At 50.2% G+C, this 16,024-nt stretch overlaps 1 protein-coding gene across 3 annotated transcripts in view; it reads right to left on the bottom strand.

Moving 5' to 3' along the window:
• DOCK4 (dedicator of cytokinesis 4) overlaps positions 1 to 16,024 on the bottom strand; it is a 1,768,257-nt gene that overhangs the window by 186,111 nt on the left and 1,566,122 nt on the right. For all 3 annotated transcript variants that reach the window (XM_085653188.1, XM_085653189.1, XM_085653190.1), the window contains one exon: positions 3,857 to 4,033. In XM_085653188.1, the coding sequence (XP_085509314.1) occupies positions 3,857 to 4,033 (177 nt within the window). The remainder of the gene's footprint in view (positions 1 to 3,856; positions 4,034 to 16,024) is intronic.

Here is a 16,024-nt window from a genome sequence, read left to right as displayed (position 1 = left end):
CTGATGGAGCAAGGGAAAGGTCAGCCTTCTCCACGCCCAATGGCCACTACCAGTTCTGTGTGATGCCCTTTGGGCTCAAGAACGCACCTGCCACGTTTCAGCGCCTGGTAAACCAGATCCTCACCGGAATGGAGAGTTTCTCTGCTGCTTATCTGGATGACATAGCCGTCTTCAGTAACAGCTGGGAGGATCACTTGCGTCACCTGCAAGCTGTTCTCCAGGCCCTGAGACAAGCTGGATTGACGATCAAGGCCAGCAAGTGCCAGATCGGGCAGGGGTCGGTAGTGTACCTTGGACACTTGGTGGGTAGGGGAGCGGTGCAACCCCTCCAGGCGAAGATCGAGGCCATCATGGCCTGGGAACCCCCCAAGACACAGACTGAGGTCCGAGCTTTTCTGGGCCTCACGGGATATTACCGCCGCTTCGTGAAGGGGTACGGTACCATCATAGCCCCCCTCACGGAGCTCACGTCCAAGAAACAACCTCGACGGGTAGTCTGGACGGAGGCTTGTCAGCAGGCCTTTGTGAGATTGAAGAAAGCCATGTGCGAGGCCCCGGTCTTAAGGGCCCCAGACTTTTCCAAGGAGTTCATTGTCCAGACAGATGCATCAGAACATGGCATTGGGGCAGTGTTATCGCAACTCAATGAAGAGGGTCTGGATCAACCCGTGGTCTTCCTATCCCGGAGACTACTTCCCAGGGAACAGAAGTGGAGTGCAATAGAGCGTGAAGCCTTTGCAGTGGTATGGGCTCTGAAGAAGTTGCGGCCATACCTGTTTGGCTCGCACTTCCTGGTTCAGACCGACCACAGACCCCTTCGTTGGCTGATGCAAATGAAGGGGGAGAATCCCAAGTTGTTGAGGTGGTCTATTTCCCTACAGGGAATGGACTTTCAGGTGGAACACCGGCCTGGAGTGGACCACGCCAATGCAGATGGTCTCTCAAGGTATTTCCGCCTTAGTGATGAGAACTCCCAAGGGGTTGGGTAGCTCTCCCCACTTTCAGCTGGGGGGGACGCGTGTTAGACCTGTCAGCCCTTTGGGTGGTCCCTCCTCATCATTATTTATTTTGTCCCACTTTTGCCTCAAACCCTGTTTGAATTTTTCCTTTTTGGGAACCACCAGACTTTTTAGTGTTGCTGCAGATTCAGGGAGCCATTTTATCTACCCCTGAAACTTCTGTCTGAGGGCCTGCAGCACAAAATGGTGGCCACCTGTGACATCACCAGCACCCACTGGAACCTACTAGCACCTTCCAGAACATTCCAGAACCCTGTGACAGTTGGAGGCGGTTTAGAATGTTGGGAAGCTAAGACAGAGGGTTGGCAGTTGGAGCTGGCAGTTGGCACCTGACTGGTGAAGAGTGAGCAGCAGAAACCTGAAGGAGGAAGGAGTGAGGCAGCAGGGGTGGAAACTTGTGCCTGGAGTGGGGTCCATAAACCCACCCTTGATACTAGTCCCTACTGACTGAGCCCAGCCTGGAGCCCTGTGTGGGAAGAAGCAAGAAAAACCATCTTAAGGACCTGGACAGCAGGAACAGGCCTTAGAAGTCAAGAAAGCAAGTACCTGACCTGTTTATTGGTTTCCCTGGAGTCCAACGTCGAGAAGCCTAGAGACCTGGGGCCGGAGGTGAATAAGCGGCGCTGACTGGAAAGCAGACGTCGTACCCGGAGCCACCAGAGGTTGAGTGAGGGCGCCGACGGAGGTCGTGGAGAGTACCAGAGGTCGAGGAAGAAGACACCTGAGGTCAAGTGAGCGGCGTCGACGGGGGAGTGATGTCCGCCCTCCGGAGTCGCCGGAGACCGAGGTGAAGTGTGCCGGAGGTCGGGAGTGGAGATCGCACTCCGGAGTCGCCGGAACCTGAAGAGAAGTGTGCCGGAGGTCGGGAGTGGAGATCGCACTCCGGAGTCGCCGGAACCTGAAGAGAATCGTGCCGGAGGTCGGGAGTGGAGGTCGCACTCCGGAGTCGCCGGAAACCTGAGGAGAGGAGCACCGGAGGTCGGGAGTGAGGATCGCACTCCGGAGTCGCCGGAAGTCGACATCGAGCCAAGGCCGGCCGACGTCATCGAAGCTGAGGTCGCCATCGGACCGGAGCCGCCCGAAGTCGACATCGAGTCAAGACTGCCAGACGCCATCGAATCGGAGGTCGAGATCGAGCCGAGGCCGCCGACATCGAACCGGAACCGCCTACCGGCGTCAAGAACTGACATTGTGCCGAGGCCGCCGACATCGAACCGGAACCGCCTCACGGTGTCGACACGACTCCAGCGGCGTCGGAGCTTCAGAAAAAGGGCAGTAAGTGGAATAGAGGGCGCCAAAGGCCCTGTGGAATCCTAAGAGACTACTCTAGGGGTTAGAGAGGTGCTGGAACCAGCTGGACTGTGCCAGGGGTGAGCTGAGACTAATTTACAGGGGTTGTGTAGAGTGAGAGAGCCAGGTCTCTGGTATTCCCCCCTTGATCTACCTCAGTTTAGGCCTCAGCCTTGTCCAAGCCAGGGAGTAGACACCCTCAAGCCTTCCACATCCCCACAAGCTGTGCCTGGGCCAAATTAGCCCATAGTAATCTCAAATGTGATCTGATTCTATAAGTGTCACTGTCAGCTTTTAATTATTTATTGGGGGCACTGTATTTATTGTATTTAACCTATTTATTGCTTCACTGTATTTATTGGTCCACAGTATTTATTGATGCACAATATTTATTGGTTTGCAGTATTTATTGCCTCAGAATATTTAATTGCCTGTATGTATTGCACTTATATTTATACCTTCCTTATTTATGATCACCCCTATTTATTGAATCATTAAGCCAGTATTTATTTGACCTGCACTATTTAAAAAGTTTGTATATTGTGATTGTGTATTATTTATCTAATCAGCAACTAAGAGAAAAAGAAGATAAAGAAAGATATTTTCATAATTTTTACGGTGTAGAGTCGTTTTTGGAACGGATGCACGCATGGTTATTGTATGGGTATGACGTATGCTTAGCACGGTGCCTGATTCCTGACCACTCGAGCCAAGCTACCACTGTATGTCCTGGAAGTACCCCGTTACCACCAACCTCTTCAGGCGTGGGAGTGGGGTATTTCCAACAGGACAACTATGAACATTAGGTTGAACTACTGTAGTTGTCACTATGTCTATCAGGTCAAATTATGTTCAGAGCCCAAACTGCAGCACTGAGGCTCATTACTGGCTTAAAGAAAAGCAGATATATAATTAAGTCACACTAGGAACTATTCAGGCTATTAGTTAGGGATCGTGACATTTTAAAATTGGGGTCCAACTATATTAACCTGGTGTATTACAACTTACTTCTCCAGAAGAAATCTGTGTAGCAGAAGCGAAATAAAAAGCAAAATACTACTATACATTCACAGGGTTAAACAGAACACCAAAGGTGAAGGGCTTCACTTCCAGAACAGATTAAATTCTCACCCTATTCTTCGGGTTTTAGAGCAGGTTTCAAAAGTGGTCTTTTAACACCACTGGAAGACCTGCACCAAGAGTCCTACTTGCAGGTTGTCCATGCCCACAAGTAGGAATGCTAGTGGAGATTAGAATGTGAGCACGTGCTGCAGAAAATCGTAAAGAGTACTTTTCCCTCAAGCATGAGCCAGTGGAGGGCACTGAAGCATGGGATATGATGCCTGCACTTCATGACTCATGCAAAAGCCAAAGAAAGAGGAGATTGTTAAATTAGAAAATTAAACTAATGCTATTTTCAGATTTATATCTTCTGATTTCCTTTCTGTAGCCACACTTGTAGGGAAAACAAATATCACACTTGCCCACCAGAGTAAAACAAGCAGTGAGTGATGGGCAACATTTTGAAACAAAAGTCATGTTCTTACCGCCTGGTATCGAGTAACTCCACCATTAACTGCAGCATCGATGACTCCATTTAGACACATCGTGAGTGGATTAATATTAGGCATCTGTCGAGTTTGGCACTGACTTATCAGTGTTCGTAGCTGCTGGTTCTTGTTCTCCAACACCTCAATAGCATTTTCCAGAGGACTCATTTCCACCTAGGAGAAAGTTAAGGACAACAACGTGAGACTTTCTGCAACCTAAAACTGTAACCAAACCTTTAATTTAATTCAGAAAATAAGTAAACACTAAAGAAATGTAACAGTACGTCAGAAGGACCAGATAATTTCTTGATTGGGGCGAAGGTGAATAATATTGATATCCACAAATTGTTTTATTGTCCGTGTGTGCATAAAAACCTAATTCATCATAGGCAATCATTTCTGAAATGGATATACACCTCTCAAAGTTTTGCTGGAGTGCCAGCCAAGGATTTCAAGTAAACGCCCTGCTGTGAAACGAGCCATAAAGGTGTTTTTGAGCACTGGATTATGCAACAGGTCTGGACAGACTAATGGTTAAAGTCATTTTAGGTCAAAGCCTACACTTCTTGGGGACATTCAGAAAACTTCCCTGGGAATGCATTCCGCCCATTGCTTACCATTGGGTTTGGGCCTGATTAGGAGGTTGGTCAAAAAGCCTCCAACTGCTGGTCGGTGGTTTTCTGACCGACATGGTAGGTTTAAAGTCCGACCACCATATTACATTGATGACATTCGGAGTTGAAACCAGCCGGGGATCGGGTTTAGTCCCGATGGGCTCAAGTAGCCCATCGGCCATTTGGATTGGGTGACCCACTTGTGGGACACCCCCGCGCCGCACGGCCACCAGCTGCTGCGTGTGCCCCTGTGCCTGCCTCTGCCCCAGCGCCGGCCTCGCTGCCGCCTTGAGCGCTCCCCTTGGTTTGCCGATTTCTGTCGGAAATTTGTGCTTGTTTTTTTTTGGTTGCCGTAAGAGCGTTTGTCTACTGTTTTGCCTCTGTTTTTGACCTGCATTGTTGCCTGTACCCAGTGCCCCGTTTTTCTTCGTGTTTTTTCATTTGTGCCTGTCTCCTTCCTGTGTGCCCGCCTACCTCGCCGCCCTCCGCTCTCCCTCCCCGCTCCCGCCTCCCGCCACCGCCATCAGCCCCGCCCCTTTTCTCTTCTGTTCCCTCCCCGCTCCCGCCTCCCAGCTGCTCCGCCCACCCGCGCACTTCGCCTTTAAATGGCGACCGTGCGAACGCGCAGCGGTCACGCGCAGCGGGCGCGCCGATTGTGCGCCGAAGGCGCGCCAAAGGTAAGCCCGTCTGCGCCCGTCCGCGACCGGATCGCGACCAGCGCCAGGACCCCTGGCCCCCGAAGACCCCGACCGACCCGCCAGACGTACTCCGCCGCCACCCTCTTCGCTCTCAACACCGGCCGACTACCGGAATGCCATCAAGCCACTCCAAGACATACCCACGGACCTTTCAGCTGCCACGCCTGCAAATTCACCTGCATCCGGACCAGCCCCGCACCAGCACCCGCCAAGTCGAACACCAGCAGCACCCACCTCAAGTGCATCCTGCTCAACACCCGCTCCGTCCACAGACACGCCATCGAACTCTGGAACCTTCTAGACACCACAGCCCCTGACGTTGCCTTCCTCACGGAGACCTGGATGAACGCCTCTTCAGCTCCCGACATCGCCATCGCTATCCCAGAGGGCTACAAGGTCGCCCGGAGGGACCGAAACGCCAACCAGATGGGAGGAGGCATCGCCATCATCCACAGGAACACCATCCGTGTCACGACCAGCACCGACAACACCCTGACCAGCGCCGAACACCTGCATTTCCAGATCCACACCAACCCGAACACCACCCTCAGAGGCACCCTGATCTACCGACCCCCTGGACCACGCACGCAATTCAGCGAGGACATCGCCGACTTCGTCAGCCCGCATGCCCTCCCCTCCGCTGACTACATCCTCCTCGGAGACCTCAACTTCCATCTGGAGAACAACAACGACCACAACACCAGCACCCTGCTCGACAACCTCGCCAACCTGGGACTCAAGCAACTGGTGTCCACCCCCACCCACCTCGCCGGACACACACTCGACGCCGTCTTCTCATCCTGCACAGACATCGACTTCAGCCACGCCACAGAGCTTCAATGGACGGACCACAGCTGCGTCCACTTCACCTTCAAGAGAACGACGACCCACCAACACCAGCAACACACCGCCCGCAGAAGCTGGAACAAGATCACAGCAGACCAGCTCGCCACCACCCTGAGCCAACACCCTCCGGCCAGCTCAGCGAACCCCAGCCAGGCCGCCGATAACATCACGAAGTGGATCAGCAACTGCGCGGACGAACTCGCCCCGCTGAGGACCCCGCCTAGCAGACCCGGCAGCAAGAAGGCCCCATGGTTCACCGACGAACTCAAGAGCTCCAAGAAGAACTGCCGAGCCCTCGAGAAAGTCTGGAAAAGGAATCCGACACCGGACAACAGGACCTCCTACAAACTTGCCACCCGGAAACACCACCAGCTGATCCGCGCCGCCAAGAGAACAGCATTCAAGGACCGGTTGGACAACAACGCACACAACAGCAAGGAACTCTTCAACATCGTGAAAGAGCTTTCCAACCCCAACGCAGGAAACAACGACATCACCCCATCGCAAGACCTCTGCAACTCCCTCGCCTCCTACTTCCACAACAAGATCACAGACATACACAGCAGCTTCAACAACCAGCCAACGCACACCACGACCGACCAGCCACCCCCCCCCACCACCACCCTCCACGCCTGGACCCCGATCAGCACCGAAGACACCATCCGCACGATGAACTCAATCCACTCCGGATCACCAACCGACCCCTGCCCTCACCACATCTTCAACAAGGCCGACGCTGTCATCGCACCCCACCTGCGAGACATCATCAACACTTCCTTCGACACCGCCATCTTCCCCGAGAGCTGGAAACACGCCGAACTCAGCGCTCTACTCAAGAAACCAACAGCGGACCCCACCGACCTCAAGAATTACCGCCCCATCTCGCTTCTCCCGTTTCCAGCCAAAGTCATCGAGAAGACCGTCAACAAGCAGATGGCCGCCTTCCTCGAGACGAACGGATCCCTCGACCCCTCACAGTCCGGCTTCCGAGCCAAACACAGCACCGAGACCGCCCTCATCGCCGCCACCGATGACATCCGAGCCCTGATGGACAATGGAGAAACAGCGGCCCTCATCCTCCTAGACCTCTCCGCGGCATTCGACACGGTCTGCCACCGCACCCTGGTACGGCGCCTCAGCAACATCGGAATCCAGGACAAGGCGCTGGAATGGATCATCTCCTTCCTCGACGGAAGAACACAGCGAGTCCGCCTACCACCGTACAAGTCAGAGGCCTCCGAAGTCATCTGCGGCGTCCCCCAAGGATCATCCCTGAGCCCCACCCTCTTCAACGTCTACATGAGCCCCCTCGCGGCCATCGTACGCAAACACCACCTCAGCATCATCTCCTACGCCGACGACACCCAGCTGATCCTCTCCCTGACCAACAACCCCGCCGCCGCCAGAGCCAACCTACACGAAGGGATGAAAGAGGTAGCCGAGTGGATGACGACCAGCCGCCTGAAACTGAACTCGGACAAGACGGAGGTCCTCATCCTGGGCTCCTCTCCCTCCGCCTGGGACGACTCCTGGTGGCCTCCCGCCCTGGGCACCGCACCCAAACCGACAGACCATGCACGAAACCTGGGCTTCATCTTGGACTCCTCCCTCTCCATGACCAGGCAAGTCAGCAGCGTCTCCTCGGCGTGCTTCAACATCCTACGCATGCTACGGAAGATCTTCTGGTGGATCCCCACTGAGACCAGGAAGACCGTCACCCAGGCCCTCGTCACCAGCCGACTGGACTACGGCAACGCCCTCTACGCCGGGACCACCGCCAAGCTCCAGAAGAGACTCCAGCGGATCCAAAACGCCTCAGCCAGACTCATCCTCGACATCCCACGATCCAGCCACATCTCCGGACATCTGAGAGACCTTCACTGGCTCCCCATCAACAAGAGAATCACCTTCCGCCTCCTCACCCACGCACACAAAGCCCTACACGACCAAGGCCCGAGCTACCTCAACAGCCGAGTCAACTTCTACGCTCCCAAACGCCACCTCCGATCAGCCAACCACGCCCTCGCCGCCGTCCCCCGCATCCGAAGAGCGACTACAGGAGGAAGGTCCTTCTCCTACCTGGCCGCCAAGACCTGGAACTGCCTCCCGTCCGACCTGCGCCTGACCCAAGACCACCTCTCCTTCAGGAAGAAGCTGAAGACCTGGCTGTTCGAGCAGTAGCGGCACCCCCCCCCCCCAGCGCCTTGAGACCCTATGGGTATGTAGCGCGCTTTATAAGTGTCACTGATTGATTGATTGATTGATTGATTGGCCTCATAATCCCCTAAGGACGGCGTTTCTGTTGTAGGGATTATGATGTCGATGTCCGACAGCCTTTCCATGTCGGCCTTTCTGACATGAAAAGGCTGTCAGAAAGCAACTTTGGGTGACCCTAGCACAGCCTCCTTTCCCATGGCCCTCTACTAAGGGGCCTGAAAATCCTAGCACATGGCAAGCACCGTGAGGTGCCTGCCACACGGTGCAGGGATTTTTACAAACTCCCATTTCTCAATGGGAGCTTGTGCTGCGGGCGGAAACCGGTCACCGCACAAGTTCCAATGTAGAAATGGGAGTTTGCGGCTGCACCATGTGTGGTCGCATCCTAATTCGGTGTGCAGAACCGCCGGACTATGGTCGGGGCGTTCTTGCACCGAGACGGTGTCAGTTGGAGGCAACGCTGACCAACATCGTAATCAGGCCCTTTGTGTTTTCTAACTCACAGTTGCTTGCTTTGTATTTGTTGGCTTTATTAGTTTTAAACTGTCCAATATGTCTTTGTCCCTCCCATGGAGAATAGTTTGCTGTATTCTTCCATGAGTGCTCACTTTCTGTAAACTAGCTTTTAAATTTTGTTCTTATCTTGTCAACTTTCCTGTGCATTCAAAGACAAAAGTCAAATGTTGGGCTCTGTTTTACGAGGAAGCTTGCTGTTTATTTTTCTTTCTCTGACTTCAAAGTGGGAGGATGTATGTGATAATCAAGCTGGGTTCTGGGGTGTGCTGAAGGAAGGCTGTACGATGTTACTTTTTTCTAGCACACAACTAATTGTACATGTCTGTAAATGAACTTTGCATATATTTCAGAATATATCAGAATTAGGAAAGTGTGGGACAACAAATATTTTAACACCATAAAAAAAAAATCAATACACTAGGTCAGCGGTTCTTAACATTCTGACTTCTGTGGAAACCCCACAGAATCACTACTGGAATCCAGGGACCCACACAGAGTCATAATTGGAAGCCAGGGACCCCCAGCCTAAGCAATTTCTCTGATTTGGACCTCAAAACAATACAGAAAAATACAAAGACAAGTATTAAACCAAACAAATGGTCAAATATTTTGTGTAATTCACAATTAAATATAGACCATTTCACATATTCATAGTTGCTTCTTCATTTGTATATACTGTAATAATTTTAATTGATCCATTTTAATATTTTATTTTGTACAACAGTCGCACTGAGTAGGCCTTGCAGACCCCCCCCCCCCCCCACACTCCTGGGTCTTCAGCCCACAGGTTAAGAAACAACACACTAGGTTATGCCATTTCTACACAATCTTATTTGTGCACTGTACAGGTATGTCAGTACAATTGTATGTCTGTACAAATGTAATAGTCATTTCAAATGAAAATGTGTTGTCTGTAACGGCACATCGTATATTCCAAAACATTCTACTCCCCTCTAGTCACAGCTGGCATGACTCGAGGGTGGGGGTGAGGTGGGGAGGGTGGGGAGGGGTGTCGTGCGGGTGAGTGGGGTCGGGTGGGGAGGGGTGTCATGCGGGTGAGGGGGGTCGGGTGGGGAGGGGTGTTGTGAGGGGAGGGGATGGGGGGTTGGAACAGGAACCAGGCAGTTAGGCTCCCACCCCTAAGCCAATCACGACGCTGCATGCAGCATAGTGATTGGTCGGGACGCCGCCCAGCCAGGGACCATGTTCTCCATGTAGGCTGCATTGCAGCCTGTATGGCGAAGGGCAGAGTGCGTATGACTGGTTTGGTCGACCCTAGAGGGCCGATCAAACCAGTCATATGCACTCAGGAGTGGGCACACTACTCCTCCCCTGCCCAGCCCTGCTTGCAGAGCAGCCCCGCCCACCCGCAACCAAACACTTCTGCTTTCTCGCAGTGCGAGAAGCAGAAACATAAAATGGTAATTACTATTTTTTGTTTCTGCTTCTCAAACTGCGAGAAAGCAGTAGGGTGACACTCCTCTACCCTAGTGGAGGAGCGCCCCTGCTTCCCTCTAAGCTAAGCCACTCTTCTCTACGCCACTCCACACCACTCTACGACACTGTACTGCACTCTATGCCACTCCACTTCACGACACTCTATGGCACTCTACTCCACTCTTTGATACTTCATGCCACTTTACTCCATGCTATGCCACTACACTCAATAAAAATGTACTCCACTTTACCCCACGACACTCTACGCCCCTCTACTCTATGCCACTGCACTCCACTCTATTGCACTCCCCTCCACAACACTCTAAGACACTTCACTCCACTCAACAACACTTTGCTCTACGACACTCCATCCTACAACAATCTACTCTACTGTACTATACTTTATTCAACTCTACGACCCTCCACTCTATGCCACTCCAAGATACAATACTTTACTCTACGCCATGCCACGGTATTCCAATCCACTCTATTTTATCCTGCACCACTCTACTCCAGTCAACACCACTCCCCTGTACAACACTCTACTCCACTCTATTCTACAACCCTTGACTCAACTCTGTAACACTCTACTTCAATCTATATCACAACACTCCCACCACTCTATGTCCCTTCACTCTACACCTCTCCATTGTACGCTCCTCAATTCTATGCCACTTTACATCACTTCACTCCACATCACTTCTCTCCACTCTACTCAATAGCACTCTGCACCATTCTACACCACACCACTCTCGTCTACGCCACTAACTTTTAGCCCTGCTGAACAGAAGCCACGCTGGTGTACAACAGGCTAAAGCACATTGGCAAAGCCAATAGTACTTGAATAGGCGAGACCTACTGGCTTTGCCAATTCTTGCCGTCTGCTTCCCATAAACATGAGCAGCTTCTTCCCTCAGATTAATGGTGCTTCATGCGCAACATGACCAATAGGTGTATCAACAGAATGCAAATGTTTGAGAAGCTTATTGATCCTCCCTCTGCTTATTCTTCTGTGGTCCTGCTGGGTCTGAAAGGAGAATTCCCATACTCATAGTTTGGCAGGTTTGTGGTAGCATACACAAGTCAAATATGAACTGTTCAAATTTGCCTCTGTCAATGAGGAAGCTAATTATTCACATTTTAAAGATATGGCACTTTCCTTAGTATCAACATAATGCTAAAAATCCATTTGAAAGACAATCACCAAGTTTAGCATCAGAAGCTGTGGTCCATTCGCACAAACAGCCTCATGCGGCAGCCAAGTGTAACCACTATGCCACTGCAGTCTGGAGATGTTTTAGGACAGATTATAGGATCTGAATTATTAATGTTAGTGAACCTGGTGAACTAGTGCTAGAAATGCTATGAACACACCAGGCTAAAAGCAGGAAAAGCAATAATTTGCTCTCTGAACCAGAACAGAGACTCTGATTAGAAGAGGGTAGCTCCTGGTCACATGAATATGTCCTCTAATTGTGTTTCAAGGATGAACCAATCTCTATGATGAGAGACTAGAGGATAAAGGGAACGTGTTATTTTGAGAAATAAAATAGGTGTTTGGAGACAGCTAGCGACAGACTTTCTCAGGGACCAATATAACTCCTACTAGTGGGGCCAGTCTTTCTGCGAAAACTTTACTTGGAAGGGTCAATGGAAGATGCTGAAATTGGTTGAGAGGTGAAAAAGCTCTTGGACCTCCAGACTGAGATAGATGATCTAATAAAATCAGGAAACCTCTGTAGAGGAGGAGACTGGCGCACATCATGGCACATAGTTGTGCGATAAACAAGTGCAAATGGGCTCATCCCCCAAAATGGAGTCAGCGAAATAAGACGAGATCCAGCATCTGGAAAGAATTAGAGCAGCATGAGACGAACCCCAAAAACTATTCAGTATGTGCCAGCTGGAGAAGCAATGGCAATTTGCATGGCTAACAGTGATGGTGCTGCAATGCCAACAGGAGACTGGGAAGGGGTTGGTGAGATACTAGGGCTCGACAAGGTGGTGCACGAGACTGGAAACATTCAACAAAACTTTGGAACTACAATTCTTTTGAACTGGGACACCCTCGCAGATTGTATAGATTGTCACAATTTATCCCAACAGGCTCCCCTAGCCTCGTCCCGATTCCAACCACAGGAGTGACCCTAGTATTCATTTTAGAACTCGTTGTTAGGCCCATTTGGCCAGTTCTGTTCTGTGTTACACAAAGCTGATGGTGTCTGAAAGGAGGAAAAAGCACAGTCCTGGTGTTACCCCACACAAACATTGAAATGACTCTTGCTCAAGATAAAAGTCCTAAACTCCCTGAGCAAATGGCAACAACATCTTGTTCCTACAGGATATCCACACCCGAGCCACAGTGATTTTCTAATGCAGCACAGACATTTACCCCAACTAATTCTGCGCCTCAGCATCCACTAAGACGACAGACATGGTCATCCTCTGTAAAAACAACATGGGGGCAGAAGAACCAAAGTCAAGAGGAAAGGGGAGGGGCATAATATCAAGTTCCAACTCATGCTACACAATAGATCAAACACTGTCCTCCATGCTCCACACATAGTTCACGAAAGATACTTCGGAAGCTCCTGCACAAGCTGCTAGGGGAGGCGGACAGACATTTGTCACAGGGGCGGTTCGTTATCATGGGCGTTGGGGATGCGCCCCTCCCCCTCATTTTTTGCAGCCTTCTTTTTCATGGATAGTAATATTCCTCTAGCATTACTGACAGCCATGTCTCCTATTGACCAAGGCAGTCAGGCACTCTTCACAGGTACATACGCCAATGCGCCTGCCGTTGCAGTTTTTACAGGGCTTACCATTTGTCCGCCCTGGTCCTCAGTGGCCTTCCAGGCTGTAGGGCCACAACTCCTGTGACGCGATGCAAGTTCGGTATTTGAGCACTGTGCCTCCCTAGTCAGTGTGTCAATCAGCGAGGCTGCATATCTCCCGTTCCCATCTGGTCATAGGGTGGGAAAAGCAAGTCTCATTGATCCCCCTCTTCCTGCGAGTAGATGGGAAAGGGGTGGTGCTCACAAGAGGCTGCATCATAACATGGATGACTGATCTAAATGGATTCAGAGCGCACTGATTTCAATTAACGACTCCTCCTGCCCCTCAAGACAGCTTGTACTGCGATTCCCTGTCACTCCATTGCCTGCCTTGCCACTCGCTCCTTCTGCGAGTGCTGTACAAGCCAACAGTATTTAAAATAGAAAAAATGCAACTGTTGTTCATCATAGCACAAGTGTGAATTTGACAACAAAATTCATCAAGGTGAGGTTATTTGAGAATAATATCTTGTGGTGGTATTGGCGTTCTAGCTGCCTGTCTTCAGCCTGCCTCATGTTTTCCACACATAGCTTGGGACCAGCATAGTAATCAATTTGTTAAACTGGAATTTTATTTAATGACATGGAGTTTCTGTTTTACTAATCACCGGAATGTGCAGGTCTCCGCTCTGTGTAGGGACGGAAATGTTAATTTAAAAGCTGATCACTCATCAGGTTTGTTTACAGTGACATTTTCTATTTAAAATCAAGTATAAAATAAGCAGTCTATTTCTAAACTTTTGAAATTACTCCCATAAACCAAATCTCGTTGCTGTAGTTACAATATTAGCCGGGATAACCAGGCTGTCAAATATAAAAACAATTGCTGGCCCCAGTCTGCCTTCTACTGCAGCGTTCTGTGTTCCGTTCATCTACTCATATAATGTACCCTAAATGTTTCGGCATCTTTCAGAGCCTTGTGGGGGACGGAGGAGGGCGGGGGGGGGGGGGGGGGGGGGGGAGGTGAAGAGGATGCTACCACTCTGCACATTTTGGCAGTGTAATGCGCTGCATTTTTTAGGTCAGTCCTACAGCTGTCAAGTTTCCCAGGTCTGATGTGTGACTAATTAGGACAGTCCCGTTTTTTTATTGCAATTCTGTCACTTGTAGACTTATTTAACCTAGTATAAAACCGGGACTACAAGTCCCCGAATTCCAAGGAAAAACTGGGACTGGTCTTCCCATTCACGCATAGACACAGTAGATTGGGACCTACACCCCCTGCTTGCCACTCTCTGTGGGAATGTAGGTTACTAGCCATGTTCTACATTGAGATGGTGGGGATATTATTTCATTGTTGTGTTTGTAATGTGCCTTACACTATTGGAAACTGCCCCAGGGCATTCTACGTAGACAAACTGAAAGATTAAGTTACAAGAGTGGATCTTAAGGACAGAAAGTGAAGCTCCCCTACTCCACTGTGACTGGGACTCCATGCCTTCTCGGTAAACAGAAATGAATTCTGCAAAGAGGTAGACGGTATGGAGGCCTACTGACATTCTGCACTATGCAGGTCACAAGATCATTTAAAGTCTTTAATATCTGGAGCATGGAGTGTTGTCATCAAGACACTTTCCTAGTAATGTCTCTCCAATTAGCCAAGTCCCTTTGAAAAGAAGCATCAGTATTTTATACATATGCCTATTCAGTCAATGAATTGGCTCTGCTGCTTCGCCTTCGCGCTCCTTGCTGTTTCAGATGGTTGTTTACGCCTCACCATTGTCACATTTCACTGGCCGCCTCTGCTTCTTTTATTGACAGGATTTCAATATGGCCCAGGACCCTGAACTTGACAGAGATAGAAAGGTGGACTCTGGCAGGGGAGCCATTTCAATACGCATGATAAATTATCAGCAGCAACAAAGCATAATCCAGTAAAAGATATAGTCTAGTAAAAGTGCCATAAACTGCATTTTTTCTGGAGATGTAATATTTTGATGAATAGGCATAAACAACCACTAGGTGGCAGTAGGATCCTGCAGAAAAAAAACATTCTTAAATTAATTTCAATTCAAAGAGACAAATGGAGCATTTATGCTTAGATCTAGTCTTTGCCATTGATACGGGCAAGTTCAGTTTTCTATAAGTGCACTATGTAGGGAGGTCATGGAGGACTATGGAGGGAGGTCATGGAGGACTATGGTGGGAGGATATGAAAGACTATCTAGAGACCTGTGAGTGAATGCAGTACTCAACACCAGTGAGAGGTACCCACTAGAGCGTGATTGTGTTCCTATAGATCCGGAACCTTCCAAAACCATGCAGGCAGGGAAAATCCCCGGGCCAGATGGCTTCCCGGAGTCCTTTTATACTCCCCCAACTAGGCAAACCGAAGGCTGCTTTATTCTAAACCTTCACGCACACCAATGTTTTTACTCCAATTAAACACAAATGCAAAAATCTTAACTAATGTCCTGACCAGCTAGATGGCTTGAGATACTCATGCCACACCCAACAGAGTCTGACCGAGCACGCTTTATCAAACAGATGATACTGTAACAAAATCGCGTGCTTTGCCCACTTACAAGAAAAGAATGGCAGAAAGATAATCTCAACCTTATTCCTATGTCTCATAACCAAGACATTTAGTTGGAAGTTCCCGGAAGCCTGTCTGTGCCCGGACCGCACCCAGCGCTGTGACCCCAGGCCTTCCCACCCTCCAAAGATACCATTGCGAGCTCTACATCCTCAATCCAAGATGCCACAACAAACACTGCCACCGTGCTTACCCATGCTCCACGGAAGGACCTTTCACCTGCACCCATGGTCACTTTGTCCGCCACAGCACACACACCAGTCAGCCCCGCCCCGAACACACCAAAGACACCACCTGAACAAAAACACCAACTCTCATGCGCCCTTCTCAACACACGCTCACAATGCAAACACATCTCCGAAATGTGGGACCTCATCGCCACCCCCTCTTCCTCACTGCGAAGTGGCTCAACCCCACTTCGACGCCTAACATCACCACAGCATTACCCAAAGTATAAAAGGCCAACC

This window comes from Triturus cristatus, chromosome 4_1 (assembly GCF_964204655.1).
Source record: "Triturus cristatus chromosome 4_1, aTriCri1.1, whole genome shotgun sequence".
NCBI lineage: Eukaryota > Metazoa > Chordata > Amphibia > Caudata > Salamandridae > Triturus > Triturus cristatus.
This window is presented reverse-complemented; position numbering and strand designations above follow the sequence as displayed.